This window comes from Python bivittatus, unplaced genomic scaffold, assembly GCF_059951505.1.
Source record: "Python bivittatus isolate LINGU-HERP-01145 unplaced genomic scaffold, Pbiv_v1 ctg000610_np1212, whole genome shotgun sequence".
Classification (NCBI taxonomy): domain Eukaryota; kingdom Metazoa; phylum Chordata; class Lepidosauria; order Squamata; family Pythonidae; genus Python; species Python bivittatus.
Genome location: NW_028277088.1, coordinates 3,298,593 through 3,314,614, shown reverse-complemented (window position 1 = coordinate 3,314,614; position 16,022 = coordinate 3,298,593). Strand labels below are relative to the sequence as shown.

The following is a 16,022-nucleotide window of genomic DNA, read 5'->3' as shown; positions in this document are numbered from 1 at the left end:
TGTTTACTCCTCCACACTTTTTCCATTTTTTAAGCTTATCTGAACTAGCAAAATTACAACTGCTAGTACATTGATCATGAAGCTACTGACGGGCTCTAAAGTTTCTTTAATCTTACATGGCAGTATTTACAGCAGCACTTGATTAATAGAGCTGATTATTAGTAACTTGTATCTTACAGACCCACTTTTAGCAATAAAAGCTAATGACAGCAACTTAGACTATTGTTTAACTTTAAATTCTGTAAAATCCTGTTTAAGATAAGTTTACATTCATTCTATAGTACCTGAGGTCAGTGGACGTAGATATGCACCCAAATACATTTTTGTAATTACAACTATTTGGTGGAATGAAAAGTCTAAATAAGTGAAAATGCAGCTGATATAAGATGATCAGGTTCTGCCATGGTACAACTTAGGCACACTTTTAAGTTGCATTCAAACTCAAATGAGTGGAATATTATATGTATAATAAGTTTACAAACAGGTTTTCTGCATAAAAGAAAGATACAGCTTCTATGACCCACTCCAATTTCTTTGGTGGGGTACTGTCAGATTTGCGAAGTAGTTTAGACAAGAAGCACACTCAGGAGTACTAGCTCTGTCTTTATTGGAAGGTTCCATTAACAGAATCTTGCAAGTCTGAAAGTCCATCTCTCCCCCCTCGCCTTTACAGCCCAAGAAACTAGGGAAGGTCCCTTCTGAGATGTTTCCCAGGCTCCCATTCCTTCTGCAGGCTCAGCTGCCTCTTATCTGCCATTGTCCAGTCTGCGGCTCTTCCCCCTGTCTCTCAAGGTCATTCCCACATATCGTTACAGGGGCCAAAGCTCTGGGAAGTGCCCTGGAGCATGTAGCAGTCTTTGGGGGCCTGAATGGAAATGAGGCAGGTAGAGTGTTCTCCATCCACCACACTGCAGCTGGAAAAATGTATACCCAAACACGAGAGTCAGCACATTGTTTGTTCGGCTGGAGCTGCAACAGCTGCCTTGCGCTCTGGGTGTACAAGATTGTGGCTAAAGTTTCTACCCCTCTTGATTAAAATTCAAAAGAGTGCAGCCTGCTGGAGGTTTTAAAGTATTCCCATTTAAAGAGCTACCTCCAGTAAGTTCCAAGGCTTTGGTTTAGAACCCTTTTATGGTTGGGTCTCAAATAACTAATCTGCTTGCCACAATTGCTGCTAAGAAGCATTTAGAAAGAGTTTTAAGTGCTTTCTGCATTCACACCTCTGGTTCGCGTCTATAGTGTTAACTCCCAAGTAGCTAAAATGATAAATAGTCAGAAACCATATCTAAGAGAAACACTCATATTCCTAGGTGAAAACAAATTTTGACTAAGGTTTGGAGATTTTAAATTTTATATTATGTCGTGTCTTTAACATATAATCTCAGTGTTCATAACATTTTAAACATCAGAAGATTATCTGTGTTAAAGGTAGAATACATCTAGAGTATTCTGTCAAGAAAATACATTTTAGCGATCCTTAACTCATACACTTCCCCTAGTTATTCTGTCATGGAATAGGAAGTAGATGCTATTTAGGTTATTTCAGAACTCTGAAGTACATATTGTTAGCTCTAGCTACAGAAACACGTCCTTGCTGACTAAGAGTCCCTGCAAGATATTGGTTTGGGTTTATCCTGAAAGACCAGAAACCAATGGTTTATTAGTGGCTGAAATTCAGAGGGCCGACAGGGTGTTCACCTTGCTTAACCACGTTTCGAGGTGCACAGGGACCTTTCATAGTGGGGGGTTTAAGTGAGGGGCCTGTATTGGAGGAAAAATCAGTATTTCTGCTTATGCATTGAATTGTTAGGATTCTGGCTACCAGTCCATAAAACACTTAACGAGGTTGCATCGTAACACAGTTTGAAATAAGCTATAGCGTTGAAGGAGGAGTAGAGCATCTGTTCAGGTGCACACATAGCCATGCAGCGCACAGAACAGCTTTTCTGGGGCCAAGAAAGTAGCACTCACAGTAGATGATATGGCCTGAAAGTCTTATCACTAGAAGATGGTGATTTTTATGCTGCTTAAATATCTCCTCTCTGTCCCCACTCCTAGCATACCCAAATATTAACATTGTACTGCAAACGGGTTGGTTGAAATACACCATTGAATATGTGGTTAACCTTTTTTTTTTTTTCCAGTTGTAAATATTTGGAATGGTTTTGCATCTTTCTCTGATGTGATTTTATGAAATGGGGGTGGGGGGAGAGATGAGGTTTCTGGTTGTTCTACCTAGGTTATTTGAGACCTTGGGAGGGGAAGGGGCTGTTCTTCAGCTTTGTTACTTTTCCATTTTATGTTGCCCTGTGGGGAGAAGTTCTAAGATCAGTGGAAAGCAGTGGAATTCAGAGGTTATGCATGTGCTTGCGATGAAGGGATCTGTACATGTGATTATTCATTTCTTGAAAAAATTACTGTAAAAAAAAAAATCTAAGACCTTTCCATTGTGGCTCTTTTCATAGTTTTTCTTCACAACTTTAACCAATTTATGTCATAAATTGTTTCTTAATAAGTGAAACACTCAGAGTCTCGTGATAGGTATAAGTGAAACATGAATCAATCTGTTAAAGCAGTGTTTCTCAACCTTGGCGGCTTTAAGATACGTGGACTTCAACTCCCAGAATTCTGGGTGGTTGAAGTCCGCACATCTTAAAGTTGCCAAGGTTGAGAAACACTGTGTTAAAGTATCCTGAGTCTAAATTCAAATGAAGCTAGGCCTGTATGTCTTACTGTCAATGAGACCCTTTCATTTACTAATCCCAGTGATCACCTTGGTTAATGAAAAAAATGGTAACCTGCTCCCATTACTATAACCATGTGATTTCTGATCTTGCACTAGCATTGATACGTGGGTTAAAAGCTTTATGAATGTGCTCTCCATGACTGATTCTCAGGTCTGTTCCAAGCCAAAGCCTCTGAAAGACTAATCTTTCTTACCTTGTATGGCTTATTTCTGACCGTGATCGAAACCCACGATAATTAAAGCTTCCTGCTTTTAATGATATTTATATACTGCTTTGATTTGGGGAAGGGCATTTTAAAATATGTATCCGCCCCGCTTTGCAAAGTGTGGGCCTCTGTGTTTTTAACAGCCTTTATAATCCTTTGAGTAATCTTTCTGTAACACGAGCCACTCAAATAGCTTCACGTGTGTAGCTGCAACTTGGGTGGCGGGAATGAATCTAAGAAAGCACCAACGATTTGCTGGACAGAGATTTTAATTGAGATTTTAATTGAGTCCATTCTTTGTAGTGACCTTTCAGTGCATAAGCAAGTCGTATCTCTACTGGTATAACCCTTGAACTAGCTAAACAAACGTGAACATAAAGAAAATTTAGAGCCCTGTTTTTTTTAAAAGGTTTTGCATACACATTGAGAATTGCATTCAGCTGAAAAAAAAATAGTTAAAAGCTGTATTAAACATAGACTCAAGTTTGTTTGGAATTGTACTACAATTTATTTCTTGCCATTTTTGTGTAAAATTTACAGAAACAGTGTTACATCGTGCGCTCCAAAGGTAATGTCTCATTCCTCTAAGGCTGTGTTCTTTCTCTCTCTTTTTTTCTTTCTTTCTTTCTCCCTCCCCTCCCCCCTTTTCACTTTCTTCTTTCTGTCTTTCTTGTCTTTTTCTGATCATATGTGAATTGAAACTTGTGGTGTTACAGTTCTTCATGGGGTTCAGTACCAACTTTGAGAAAAAGAGACTCCTTGTCTTTATGGCTATCCTGTGTTTTTAAGCCCTATTTCATGATAAACCATTCAAAATTTCTTGCTATTTGTAGAAGTATAATTCTTTCATGGGAAAAAGTTCTGTCAAAGCTTTTCACAGTTTTCTCAGTCATTTTTCTCTTCATGGGGAGATAATGGCTTTGAAAAAGTGAGGAATGGCTAGATCGGTAGTTTATGTCCTTTTCTGCAATCTTGCCAACTATTATCAATGGGAGAAATAGTTATTTAAAAATATATTGGTTGTTTTATATCCCCCAGTTTAAATAATAATAAACAATATTTTGAAATCAATATTTCAGTAATATTAAATATGAAGTTTCGAGCTTATAACACATTTACCTTGTGGAGGAAGCCAGTAGGTGAAGGCATAGTTAAGAATACTTGTTACTCCAGCTGTTCAAAGGTTTTTCTCCATCCCTGTTTTTTCTGAAAATGCTTTTAGAGACTTGCATGTTTGAATAATGAAAAGATCCAAAGTCTCTTTATTATGAAAACTAGTGAAAATATTTTGTGGAGGCATTTCAAAATCTTTGATGGACAGTTTACTTCCATTTGGAACTGGTGGTGTTTACAGTGACTGTCGATCTCAGCCACCTCCTGGTCATTTTTTCTAAAGGAATCTTACTCAGGATTTCAGTTCAGTAACTTTAGTCATAGTTCAACTACACAGATTGCATCACAATCTGTTTTTGTCCTCCCTGCACGTTGCTGGATTGGGGTTGTTTTATAGAGAAGGGAACTGGGGCTGAGTGACTTACCAAGATTACCCTCATATACATGGGAGGGGAATAACATTTGAACTTAGAGACCCAAATTCCAAAGCTCCCTCTGTGGAGATCATCCTACAGAAGTGTTTATTCCCTTTACTTAGTCCATACATTTTTTGATGGGAAATTCGCTGCACATAGCCTATGCAATTAGGTCCAGCCATAGTAGCACATTCAAAAGCCAATTGCCAGCAAGGTAATGCTTAATTATTTATTCTGTTCCTCATTTATGAATATTCTCTGGTGTTTGGAACACACAAGCGTGTGTTAATGATCCCTGTTCTGTGTGTTTGTTTCTGTGAAGATGTAAAGATATGCCTAGAGAATAATGCTGCTTAATCTTCCAGAGCATGTAATGAGAAAGAGCATGCTTGCCTCCCAGTCTTAACTTTGTGCCCTACAGATCTTTCTGTCCTTACTTTGCAAAAGGAATAATAAGAGTTCACATTTGTGCTTACTGAATCCAATGCTCTAATGGGCCGAATGTTCTTTTTCGTTTTAGAGCTATAGAGCTGGGCAGTTGCACAGTGATCCTTGCCTGTTTTCTGACTCTCAAGGCTTGAGAGCAGATTGGTTAATCAGAATGCCCTGCCTATGCTGACTTGATCAGCAAACGTTCTGTTAACTTTTCTAGCTTTGCAGACAGAAATAGTAGCGGGTAAGTTGCCCTACAGACCACAGGTCCTGAAACATCTTGTCCCAAATGTGGGGAGGTTGACAGGCATCCAAACCAGCACTGATTTCGACTTGATTTAGAGAGACCAATCAAAAAGTGAGATCTGACCCACACTATTTGTAGAATTTCCAGCCCACAAGGTCAGTGATTGTGGCTGGGAATACTCATAGTTCAACGAATTTGGAGAATACCTGGTCAGTGGAGAAGGGGTGTAGACTGAAAAGAACTCTGCAGCAGTTCTAGTAGTAGACATATTCTCTGAGGCATTTTGAGCAAGCACATGTTATACAGTACTTGGCATATAATTTCCACTCTTATTCCGATTAGATTGCACTCTTGTTAAAGAGGACCAAGGGAACAGCTGCTGAGTTCTTAGACTCAAAAGGTCTATAAAGTGATTGGTACCCTGTTTGAATGAATGAAAATTCAATAATAGTGCCTTTCTGCCCCCTCTCCCCCCCCAAAGAAGGCCATTGGAAGAAAGAATTACTCTGTTTCAACAAACATTTGCAAAAGTACACCAGGACAGTATATTGCTTTACAGTTAATTAATACACGTGCATTTTCCATGGTAACTTCAACAAATGCTTTCTGATAATTAGTTGGTATTGTCTTTGAAAACAATTTCTTCCCCCAACAAATGCCAGAATATTTTCAAGGCACACTAATTCTTCTGGGCAGATTGTCAGTAGATATTGGACTATAATCCTTTGTTTCAAAGGTTCACTGTATTTTAGCATAGAGCAAAATCACACAGAGATATTACTAAGGCTGCAACCATTATACATGTTATTTCAAAGAAATAAATATCATGGGATTTATTCCTTAGACATGTATATGATTGCAGACTTTGTCATAAGCTTAACACTTTGACATTGTTTGGGATTACAATTTAGCATCATCCGCCCCCCAAGAAGGATGACCAGTGGAATTATACTCTTGAAACATAGAGTGGGAACAAGGCATAAAAAGCTCTATTAGAATAAAGCTTGACTGATTATAAATTTTAGAACTAATTTTCCAAAGCTGTGAATGGTTTCAAGTTGATTTGCAGAATTAGAAAAATAATAGGAGACAAGTTGGTTTGGAACTATTGTGTTTGTATGTCTAATAGATTTAACTTTTAAGAATTTGGTTTTGTGCAGTATCAACCATATTAGATGCATCTAATTTATTCTGTGTTGTTGCCAAGATCCAGATTGTAATTCTGAGTACTTGAAATATGAGGGAATCCATGATGGTTTGTCCAATTCTGGCCATGGTGAAATGGAGCCAGTCTGTTTGTTTATACTACAGGCATTTAATCTGAATCAGAAATAAAATTCAAGTGTAGCATTATATTGTAGTGTGTGACAAAAAGTGATACATTTCCTGAATTTAGTATAAATAAGTTTATTTATTAAATTAACTGCTATGTTTTTTCTTCCCTTACTTTTTTATTTTACCTGCCATTCTGCCTTTTTACTTCTTCATCTGAAAACTTGATTTTTTTTCAACAATAAACATCTCATGCATGTTGATGTTGAGCAGAACTACGAAGCCTGCTCCTCACCTTGATGGGTAAGACCCCATATTCTTTCACATTAGGAGATTGGTATTGGACTTAACTTAGTGAAACCAGATTCTAATCCCAGCTCAACCACTGAAACTCAGCGTGGATGCAGACCTGAGCTTCTTGCGCTCCTATCACAGAATTCCGGGAAGTATTGTCCTGGGGGGTCTCCAGACCAGCAGGTTGAGAAAAACTCTGCTATCCCAGAAGGTTATAACAATGAGAAAGGTGGAGGAACAAAGCTCACTTACATCATAATCACATAGTGTTGATGGTTTGGGGAGATACATATTTATATTTATTGGGTTCTTTATTTGAGATTGATGGGGCTCATAAACCGCCTCACTCCAAAGGCTCTATTTCAGGGTATGACATTCTAGCCTTGAGTGCAAAAAACATTGTTCATCCAATCTTATTTGGGCTCCTCAGTTTCTGTCTTTGCAGGACACAAATGACTTAAGCCCACCCACCCCCACCATCAGTTATCTCCAGGGTGGCAGCCATTGTTTTAGTCATCCCAGCTCCAGCAAGGGAGGCAGAGGGATGTCCCATTCCTTCCTGCTTTCTGCCTTGTTTATTTTTTTTTCTTTAAAGGAAAAAAGAGTAAAAAAAACAAAACTGGTTGAACCACTATGGACAGATTGGGAGGGGTCTTCACCACCATTATCCTTTCTGTCTCTCCCCAATGTGCCTGTGGGGTATGGGATGTTGAAAACTACAGAAAAAGCTCCTTTTTGCAAGGTTCATCTTAGTGCCAGAGGTAAGGAAAATCAAAGTGAGGGAGTTAATTTCATCCAAAACAAAACTAGGTCGGATTGGGCCTAAATGTAGTCTCCTCTATTTGACTTCAGTGGGTCATTTGGACAGTTAGATGGTTGTAGGACACACACAACACGCCCAGTGAAGTATTTACTGTGAACAGAGCCAGTGCATTCCCACTTCTGTACAATCTAGCATGCCTTTTCTATTTCTGCAGCGTCCATGTCGTCTTTGGACTGGTTATTTCTGGTTTTGAAGTAATAGAACAAATAGAAAATCTGAAAACTGATCCTGCCAGTAGGCCATACGCAGATGTGCGCGTTATTGATTGTGGGGTGCTGGTTACAAAATCAGCAAAGGATGGTAAGCCTTTCCATTCATGCTAGACATGTCTGAGAAAAAAAAGTCCTAGGATCTCTGCGAGATTGAATTTGAATTGGGATTCTGGAAACCACTTTTTGAAAAGTTTTGAGAATGTGTACGTTTGGTAATGTTGTCATCTTAACTCTGGCCAGATTCTGTTGTGATCTTGGGGAAGGTTTTATTGGATGCTGAATATCGAACCAAGAAAATGTATAGCAGAATATTTACCTGTAAATAGAGGCGCACATAGATATACTCAGTACCTATCATACGAAATTATTTTGCTCACATTTCGACCACAAAAGTAACTTGCCTGCCAGGCCCTGGCTAGAAGAGAGTGGCTGGGTACAAAGAAGGCATAACAGATTTCACAATAGAAGAGAACCTCTGTTGTTCAGGGTTGAACTGTGGAGTCCTTGCTGCCCTCTGAGCTTGGTTGTTTGTTGCAGACGTTTCATGACCACAACTAGGTAACATCATCAATACTGATCAGCCATCAATAGACACAGAGAGATAAACCACATTGACTTACCATTCAAAAGAGACAATAAAAAAGCTAAGAAGGAAACAAAAAGACCAGAACACCTTTCCAGCAGCCAGTGCCCAGATAAGCAGGGATTGACACCAGACAGACAATCAAACAGGAAACAATATTCTATTCAAGGGAGCTACCAAGGAGAAAACCGCACCCCCACCAACACTGGCAGGGTTGCCACTGCATACAAACTACTGCATATAAACAGGGAGCAAACCCTACACTCCCTCACGCTGATGATGTTACCTAGTCAGGTAATGAAACGCCTGCAAACAAACTCAGAGAGCACCAAGGACTCCACAGATTTCACAATGATTGAGGGAGCAAGAACTGAGAAGGAGCAACGGAGGTCTTCAGAAGGAAGAAGACTCTGCAGATCCTGTTATGTGGGCATCATTCAATAACAGTTGGAGGTGAATTGCGCTCTGAATATCTTCATTATAGCGCCATACCATGTCACCTCTACCTAAAAATAAGGGAGCTGTGCAAAGGCAGAAGAGAAGCTTGGGCATCTAGTAGGTTCTCTGAAATCACCAGGAGGAAAGGTCTCTTCAGGACTTATTTCAAAGCAAGAGGAAAATTAAGAGGAATCCCTGAGGGTGTCATTGACAGGTGCTGATTCAATAAAGATACAGACAGTTGCTGATTTATTTCATGAAGCTTGGCTTCCAGAAATGAACACAAGTAGCTGATAGGGTGATTTTCAGTGAATAATTCTAGGTATTTTTTCCCCAGGTCAAAAAGCAACTAGTGCAGCTATGGCTGCACACTTCTGCAATTACTTAGTCCCTCTTAATTTTTTTAACTTGAAGCCCCTGAATCTAGAGCAGATCAGAGCTATGATATAGGCTGCTATATCTGCCCAGTGATATAGCTGAATCCAGTAGCTCCATCAGTAAATTAGAAATAAACTCACTCCTGTGCATTTTTGCGCATATTTCAAATAGTAATGTACTTGTCTATAATTGTGATCCCAACATCATGAACTATGATTTAACTGTATCCCTGATGATTGTCAATCCATGTGTTTTCTGGAGGTAATAAAAATATGTAACTTTATCATCCTAAGCGTTGGAGAAGAAAAGAAAAGTATGGACGCATTCGGAAGCTTCAGATACCTCCAGCAGCAGCACATCCACGTCGTCGGAATCCTCTTCTGACAGTGAATATGAAAATGAGCGAAGCAGGAAAAGGAAACGCAAGAGGAGGAGTAAAGCTAAGCAACCAGGGAAACGAAGAAGGGAAGAAAGGAAGAAAGAGGAAGCGAAGAACAAACACAGGTCAGGCCTAGGAAAGGATTGAATAATAACAGCAGAACAAATTAAAGGTTTTGTTTCAGGGGTTACGGAATAAGTCTTTTAGAGCCCAGCATTCTGCAGCTCAGCATCCATCTAACGTGTCAAATTCCTCGAATTCCTAGCCAGCATAGACCTGTGGATTCCAAAAGTGCATTCTGAGGACGGTAGACATGTGTGCTTCCACGGCGTTACTAGAGTTCTTAAAATTCTGCTTTTATCGTCCCTGAGGAATGGCCCTGAACAGCAAAGAGCCAAAGCTTGATAGCAGAGAGAGCAAGTTTAATTATCTGAAAGCTTGGAGAAGTGAATTGGATGGACTTCTAGAAGTGCAAGAAGTTAATTGGTTATCTAAATTTGGGAAGGCTAAGAGGACTTAGTTTAGCAAGTTAACCACGAGATACATATTACTCTGCAGATCTTTTTGCTTGGCTTTTCAAAAAAAGTGCAAAGTAGCCTCAGTTGCCCTAAATTGCTCTCCTTCCTTCTAGCCACTCCGACCAGAGCGAAACAAATGAAAAGTCAGCGGACCTGAACGTGAAGAGGGATAAGCCCGTTGTCCGTCCTGAAGAAATTCCTCCAGTGCCCGAAAACAGATTTTTGCTTAGAAGAGATGCACCTATTATAAATACAGAGCCAGATTCGTATGCATCACACGTCTCTTTTTTTTATTATTATTCTTTGTGTCTTGATCTGCAACCCAAGTGGCAAAATAAAATGTACCTATTTATATTTCAGATATACCCACTGGCTGAAAAGATTGTATATTTTAGGAGCCAAAAGCTTTGTTAATGGGAGGGAAGTTGTAACTAGCTAGACCTCTTGTCTTCAGTAATGTCCTGCAGTAGATTCCACTAAATCAGTGAAGATGAAGATAGGACCATCTTCTGTTTCCAGTTCTCCCTAAACAATGGCCTGTTTGAAATGCGCGATGCTGCGCGTGAAATGTCACAACCTCTGATACTCTCAAGAACTTAACTGTGGTTGAAATATATAAAACAATGAGAAATATTGTAGGCTGTTCTCAGTCCTTGGACTGTAAGATTAAGTCTCTTGTTAAGTATTTTGTATCAGTTGTTGTACCAGGCAATTCCTCCTCAATTCATCTCTAAACACTTTCAGGGGCCTGCAAGCATCTCTGTTGTGTTTCTGAACAGCTTTGTTTTACCCAGAGGAGCAATGAACATATCATTGCTTCATGCAGTTTTGTTCTAATTTTAATTATAGTTCTTCATATCTGTTATAGCTGATGAAAAATAACAGGAAACTGATGAGACAGGGTGAGTGGAACCGTTGAGTTTAGGGCATCTGCACTGAGTAATAGTGCCTGAAAATGGCATTGTTCTTAGGAAGTCCTACTACCCACGTTAACCAACTCGACCTTGTTCTCAGCCATCTGCAAGGAGAAAGCTATTTTCTGATAGCATCTTGGCATTCCATCCGAGAGAGCCCCTGTGCAGTCTGGTGTCTGGAGAAAGGGGCTTCCTTCTTAGGGCAGCCTTTTACTCCCAGATCCAAGTTGGATCCATTTTAGAACAGAGATGGAGGAAGGGAGCTGAAGATGCTGCTTTGCCTAAAATTGAAAGTAATGAGGTGGGCTGCAGGAGAGTCCTAAAAGGAGGCTTATGCTGTCCATAGGTGGGACCGCATAGCAAACCAACTGGGCTAATAACAAAGATAAGCGTTTAGATGTGTGGTTGTTGATATAACTTGCTCAGTTTAGTCCATATTTTGATTACAAGAAACTGGTTTGTAACTTTCCAGGTCATTTTTCCTTATACCTCTCTTGTTCTGAATACTTAAGGAAACCCATCGATGCAGCACCTGTTCTGGCTGATCAGAAGCCTTCTGTATCAAAATCTGGAAGAAAAATCAGAGGGAGAGGCACAATAGTATGTGTTCTTTTTTTCCTTTCAAATTTATAACTTGAGAGTTTTATTTCAACAAGCATTGAAAAGTTGTTCTTGCTTGTAATGCTTAGTAATGGGATAAGTATGGCCGAATAAAAACGTGGTACATATGTATTCAGATACACAGAAAGATGTCATGTTTCATTCAGCACTTATGTCAGCTTTTGTTCACTTAGGGCCATTGTAACTGTAAAATGGTGACAAATGAGAGTTTTGTGAAACCTAAAGACACAGTAAGAATGAAAAACAGGCAGCAATAGAAGAATACGTTTATACTGTTAACTTGTGGCTTACTGAAACCAAAGATTAGACAATGTGATGGTTGTATCAGTAAAAGTGGAGATGAATTTTGTGTCCTTGCCCCACCCCCGTGGAAGTTAAACGCTGCTGTAACTTAGTTTCTGGAGGGCTTTGTGCAAAGTCCATCTTAGGAGTTATTGTAAGGTCTCCACTCTCAGGTAGATCTTCTGTTCTGCAGAGGAATTCTTCTGCATGGCAGCATCTTTTCTTCCATATACCATATCTGCAAGCAGCTTTATAGTTAATTGCTCCTGAAGTGTGCAAGTATGTATAGATTTTGTATCACGTTATCCTGTTACATTTTTTTTCCAGAGATACCATACGCCGCCTCACTCTCGCTCATGCACGGAATCTGATAATGATGGAAGTAGTGAAACACCACCACACTGGAAAGAGGAAATGCAGAGATTAAGAGTTTATAGGGCACCCAGTGGAGAAAAATGGAGTAAAGGGGATAAGTAAGAATTTGCTGAGAATAATGTCATGTTTGTGGAGAAGGATGTGTCTTAGCTGTGAGAGTTCAGAGGGAAAAAAATGAATGTGGTTGCAACTTTGGGCTTCTGTAAGACAATAATATGAGGACTGAATTGTAAAGCACAGTTACTAAATGTGCAGGTCTGAACGTAGTCTAAAATACAACGCTGGTGCTCTGGGACACCTGTGGGATCGTTTCTGGATTATTGTGGGTAGAGATGCATGCAAAAACTCTTCCCTCAGAATGATCATCCATAGAAGCTGCTGCAGGAATAAATCCCTTATTAAATAGATCATAGGCTTATTTCTGAGCAGTGTTATTGCTCAAATCATTTTGTGTATGTTGTGGGTTCAAATTCGGTCTAAATTTGTAAGTCCGCGTAAACGGTATTGATTACTTCAGTATTGATCTCCCTAAGCCCAGAGAACCCCAACTGAAAGCATGCGGACAGTCTTCATTTACCACCCAGATATCCTGTCCCTTATTCTTCAGCCTGTGGTAAAGAGATAGTGTGACTGCTGGTTCTTCTTCTTTAGGAAGATGCCTCCATTAGATCTGTGTTTTGAGCTTTATCCAGGTTATTCAGCCAGGCAGTCCTTGATCTTTCAGGACCCTGCTGCAGCGCACTTGCAACTTTTATTCCCTTGCAAGAGAGTAATAGGAGCTAAGCACTGTAGTTAAAGGGGTTGCCTGCTCTTTTCATTTCTTTGTTCTTAGGCTGAGTGACCCAGGAAGATGGGATGAAAGAAGTCTGTCCCAGAGGTCACGGTCTTGGTCCCACAATGGCTTTTCAGACCTAAGTACTGCTCGACATGTTGGCCACCATAAAAAACATCGGAAAGAGAAAAAAGCGAAGCACAAGAAGAAGGCCAAAAAGCAAAAACATTTCAAGAAACACAAACAAATTAAAAAGAAAAAGATGTCTCCTTCAACAGATGTAGAATCCTCCCACTCTTCTACTAGAAGGACAAAATCATTGTGTGACCATGAAAGAGTATCACGTTCTTCTTCCCTGACATCTAGAGATGATTCTTCTAGAAGAGGCTGGTCCAAATCTGACAGAGATAAGCGGAGCTCGATATCTCTCTCCAGCAGAGATTCTCGGTCATACTATAGGTCTCGATCCCGGTCTAGGTCCAGGTCCAGGTCTCGATCTTATTCCAGAAGTTCTAGGTCAAGAAATGCTCATAAATCTTCACGATCAAGGAGCAGGTCAAGATCAAGTTCCACCTCGAAGCAAGTGAAAACGGTCTCCAGTTCACCCAAAAACGTGGCGGCTCATTTAAAGGAGCGCAAGCCAGCCCCTGTTGAACCAGTAAGAACTGCATTACCACAAAATGATAAATTAGCGATCCAGCCTGTGGTTGCTGAAAGCATTCCAGTTATCCCACTTAGTGACAGTCCTCCACCTTCTCGATGGAAACCTGGACAAAAGCCATGGAAACCATCTTACGAGCGAATTCAGGAAATGAAAGCAAAGACCACTCACCTGATACCCGCTCAGACTAACTACAGTTTAATCAATATCAAAGACCCTGGCTCCTCCTCTTCCTATCATAAACGTCCAAAGAGTTCGGAGAGCGACCGGAGCCGTAACTCCAAAAATCAGAGCAATAGAAGCTCTGGCAGCTGGTGGAAGTCTAGGAGCAGGACATCGCGAAGTCGATCCTACTCCAAGTCATACTCAAGGTCAAGAAGCCCTTCCAGCTCAAGATCTCGATCCCGATCCACAGTTAGATCCCATTCAGGGAATCAGTTCCCCAGTGACCAGTCATGCTACAGTGGATCATCTTCTTACTTTTCCCTAAGCGAGGATGACCGACAGAAAAGCCGAACAAAATCTGAATCCAGAGAGAGAAATTCTGAGTTGTCCAAGAAAAGACAAAGTAGTTCTGAAAGTACTCTTCCGTATGTGAAAGGTGTGAGCTCTTCGAAGCACCGAGCAAGTGCAAGTAGATCCTCCTTAGACTCCTCGACAGACAGTGAAAAACTGGCTAGATCCCAGGCTGTCCAAGAAAAAGGGCAATCAAGGTCAGGAAAAGGGACTCGGAAACAAAATAAAAGAAGTTCAGGTTGCGACAGGCACAAAGAAAAGCCTAGGTCTGGGCAAGACAGCAACCATTCGAAAATCAAAGTTTTGAAAGAGAAATCTGAGATTCCAAGAAGCGGTCGGAAGCCAAAAAGGAAAACGCGCGCGAGTATTGAGTGGGACTCTGAATCAAATTCTGGAAGAGATGGAAACAGAAACGGTAAAGAAAATTCAAGACCGTCTTCTGCAAAAGAGGAAGGCGAAGCCACGTCAGACTCAGATACAGACCTCTGCCCGCCCAGATACAAGTCAAAATCAGAACCCTCCCCAGATACGTTGAAAGGAAACAAAGCTCCTTCTCCCTCTGAAACCGAGAGCTCCAATTCCAATGCAGGCTCTAGGGAGAAATCCAGGAAGCAGAAGCGTAATTCCAAAAAAACCTTCCGAAAAGCACATTCCAAAAAAGCTAAAGAAAAGTCCAAGGGTAAAAAGGAGAAGAAACATAAGGCTGAGAAACAAAAAGAAACGTTTCACTGGCAGCCTCCCTTGGAATTTGGGGAGGAGGAGGAGGAGGAGGAGGAAGTCATTGCTATAAAACCTGGAATAAGGGATGACCGAGAGAAGCAAACCAAAACAGAGGTGAAAGAAAAAAACAAAGATCCGGATTCTGAAAATGGTAAAATGGTCAAAGACCAAGCAAAGGATGACGTGAAGTCCCATGAAGAGACTGTCCTCTCCAGTAGAGTTGCAGATAATGCATCACCTACTAGCCAACTGAATAAACGCAATGAGGAACAAGTTTTTTCAGCCCCTGTTCCAAATCCAGGTAAAAATGTGGGTGTTTCAGGAAGCGCCACGACTGCTCAGGAGAATAATGAAACCGAGATGGATGTTACACAGATGGATGATATGGAGATCTGTACTCCAGACCACAACTCACCCGTAAAAATGGATGTGGAACTTTCTCCAGTAAGCCTCAAGGTCAATTTCCAGGACGTTAAAGGCAGTACCACCTCCTGTGTGCCCATTGGCGCTGAAGCAGAGAGTGCAAAGCAGGTGGTGGATGCTAAAGAACTGACCAGTGTTAAAGAAGGCAGCCGAGAACGAGACAGAGAAAAACCTAAAGCCGCCTCAGCCGTCGCTAGCGTGGAAGGCGTGTTGAAAACCGAAGTAGCTGAAAGTGCCCACAGCAGCCTTGTTGACAATAAGTGGAAACCGTTACAGGGGGCTGGGAATCTGCAGATAGCCGCTCCTGCCAGCAGCCCTGCCGAAGCAAAAAACGTGGCCCCCGGCTCCTCCGAATCCAAGCCGCAAGGTTTAAGGATAGAAATTAAAAGTAAAAACAAAATTAGGCCAGGCTCTCTGTTTGACGAAGTCAGGAAGACCGCGCGTCTGAATCGGAGACCGAGGAACCACGAGAGCTCCAGTGAAGAAGATTCCCCGGCACGAGAGGACAGCCAGTCTAGAAGCCGGAGTCGGTCGCGGGGCAAGTCGGATGTTAAATCCAGGCACAGAACAAGATCTCTGTCTTACAGTCACTCACGAAGTCAGTCTAGGAGTTCCACATACTCATACAGGTGGGTACAAGTGTTTGCGTTTTATAAGGGGGTATCTTGGTTTTGGAATGTG

General features: G+C 40.9%; 1 protein-coding gene across 7 annotated transcripts in view; it reads left to right on the top strand.

Moving 5' to 3' along the window:
* The window catches only part of NKTR (natural killer cell triggering receptor), a 31,780-nt gene that overhangs the window by 11,115 nt on the left and 4,643 nt on the right, over nt 1-16,022 (top strand). For 4 of the 7 annotated variants that reach the window (XM_007443351.4, XM_007443350.4, XM_007443352.4 and 1 more), the window contains 7 exons: nt 6,706-6,735; nt 7,704-7,849; nt 9,454-9,664; nt 10,171-10,323; nt 11,484-11,571; nt 12,202-12,347; nt 13,082-15,970. In XM_007443351.4, coding sequence (XP_007443413.2) covers nt 6,706-6,735; nt 7,704-7,849; nt 9,454-9,664; nt 10,171-10,323; nt 11,484-11,571; nt 12,202-12,347; nt 13,082-15,970 — 3,663 coding nt within the window. Of the gene's footprint in view, nt 1-3,478; nt 6,736-7,703; nt 7,850-9,453; nt 9,665-10,170; nt 10,324-11,483; nt 11,572-12,201; nt 12,348-13,081; nt 15,971-16,022 lie in introns of those variants that run through there. The other 3 variants (XM_088150463.1, XM_088150464.1, XM_025176370.2) reach the window with 2 other exon arrangements.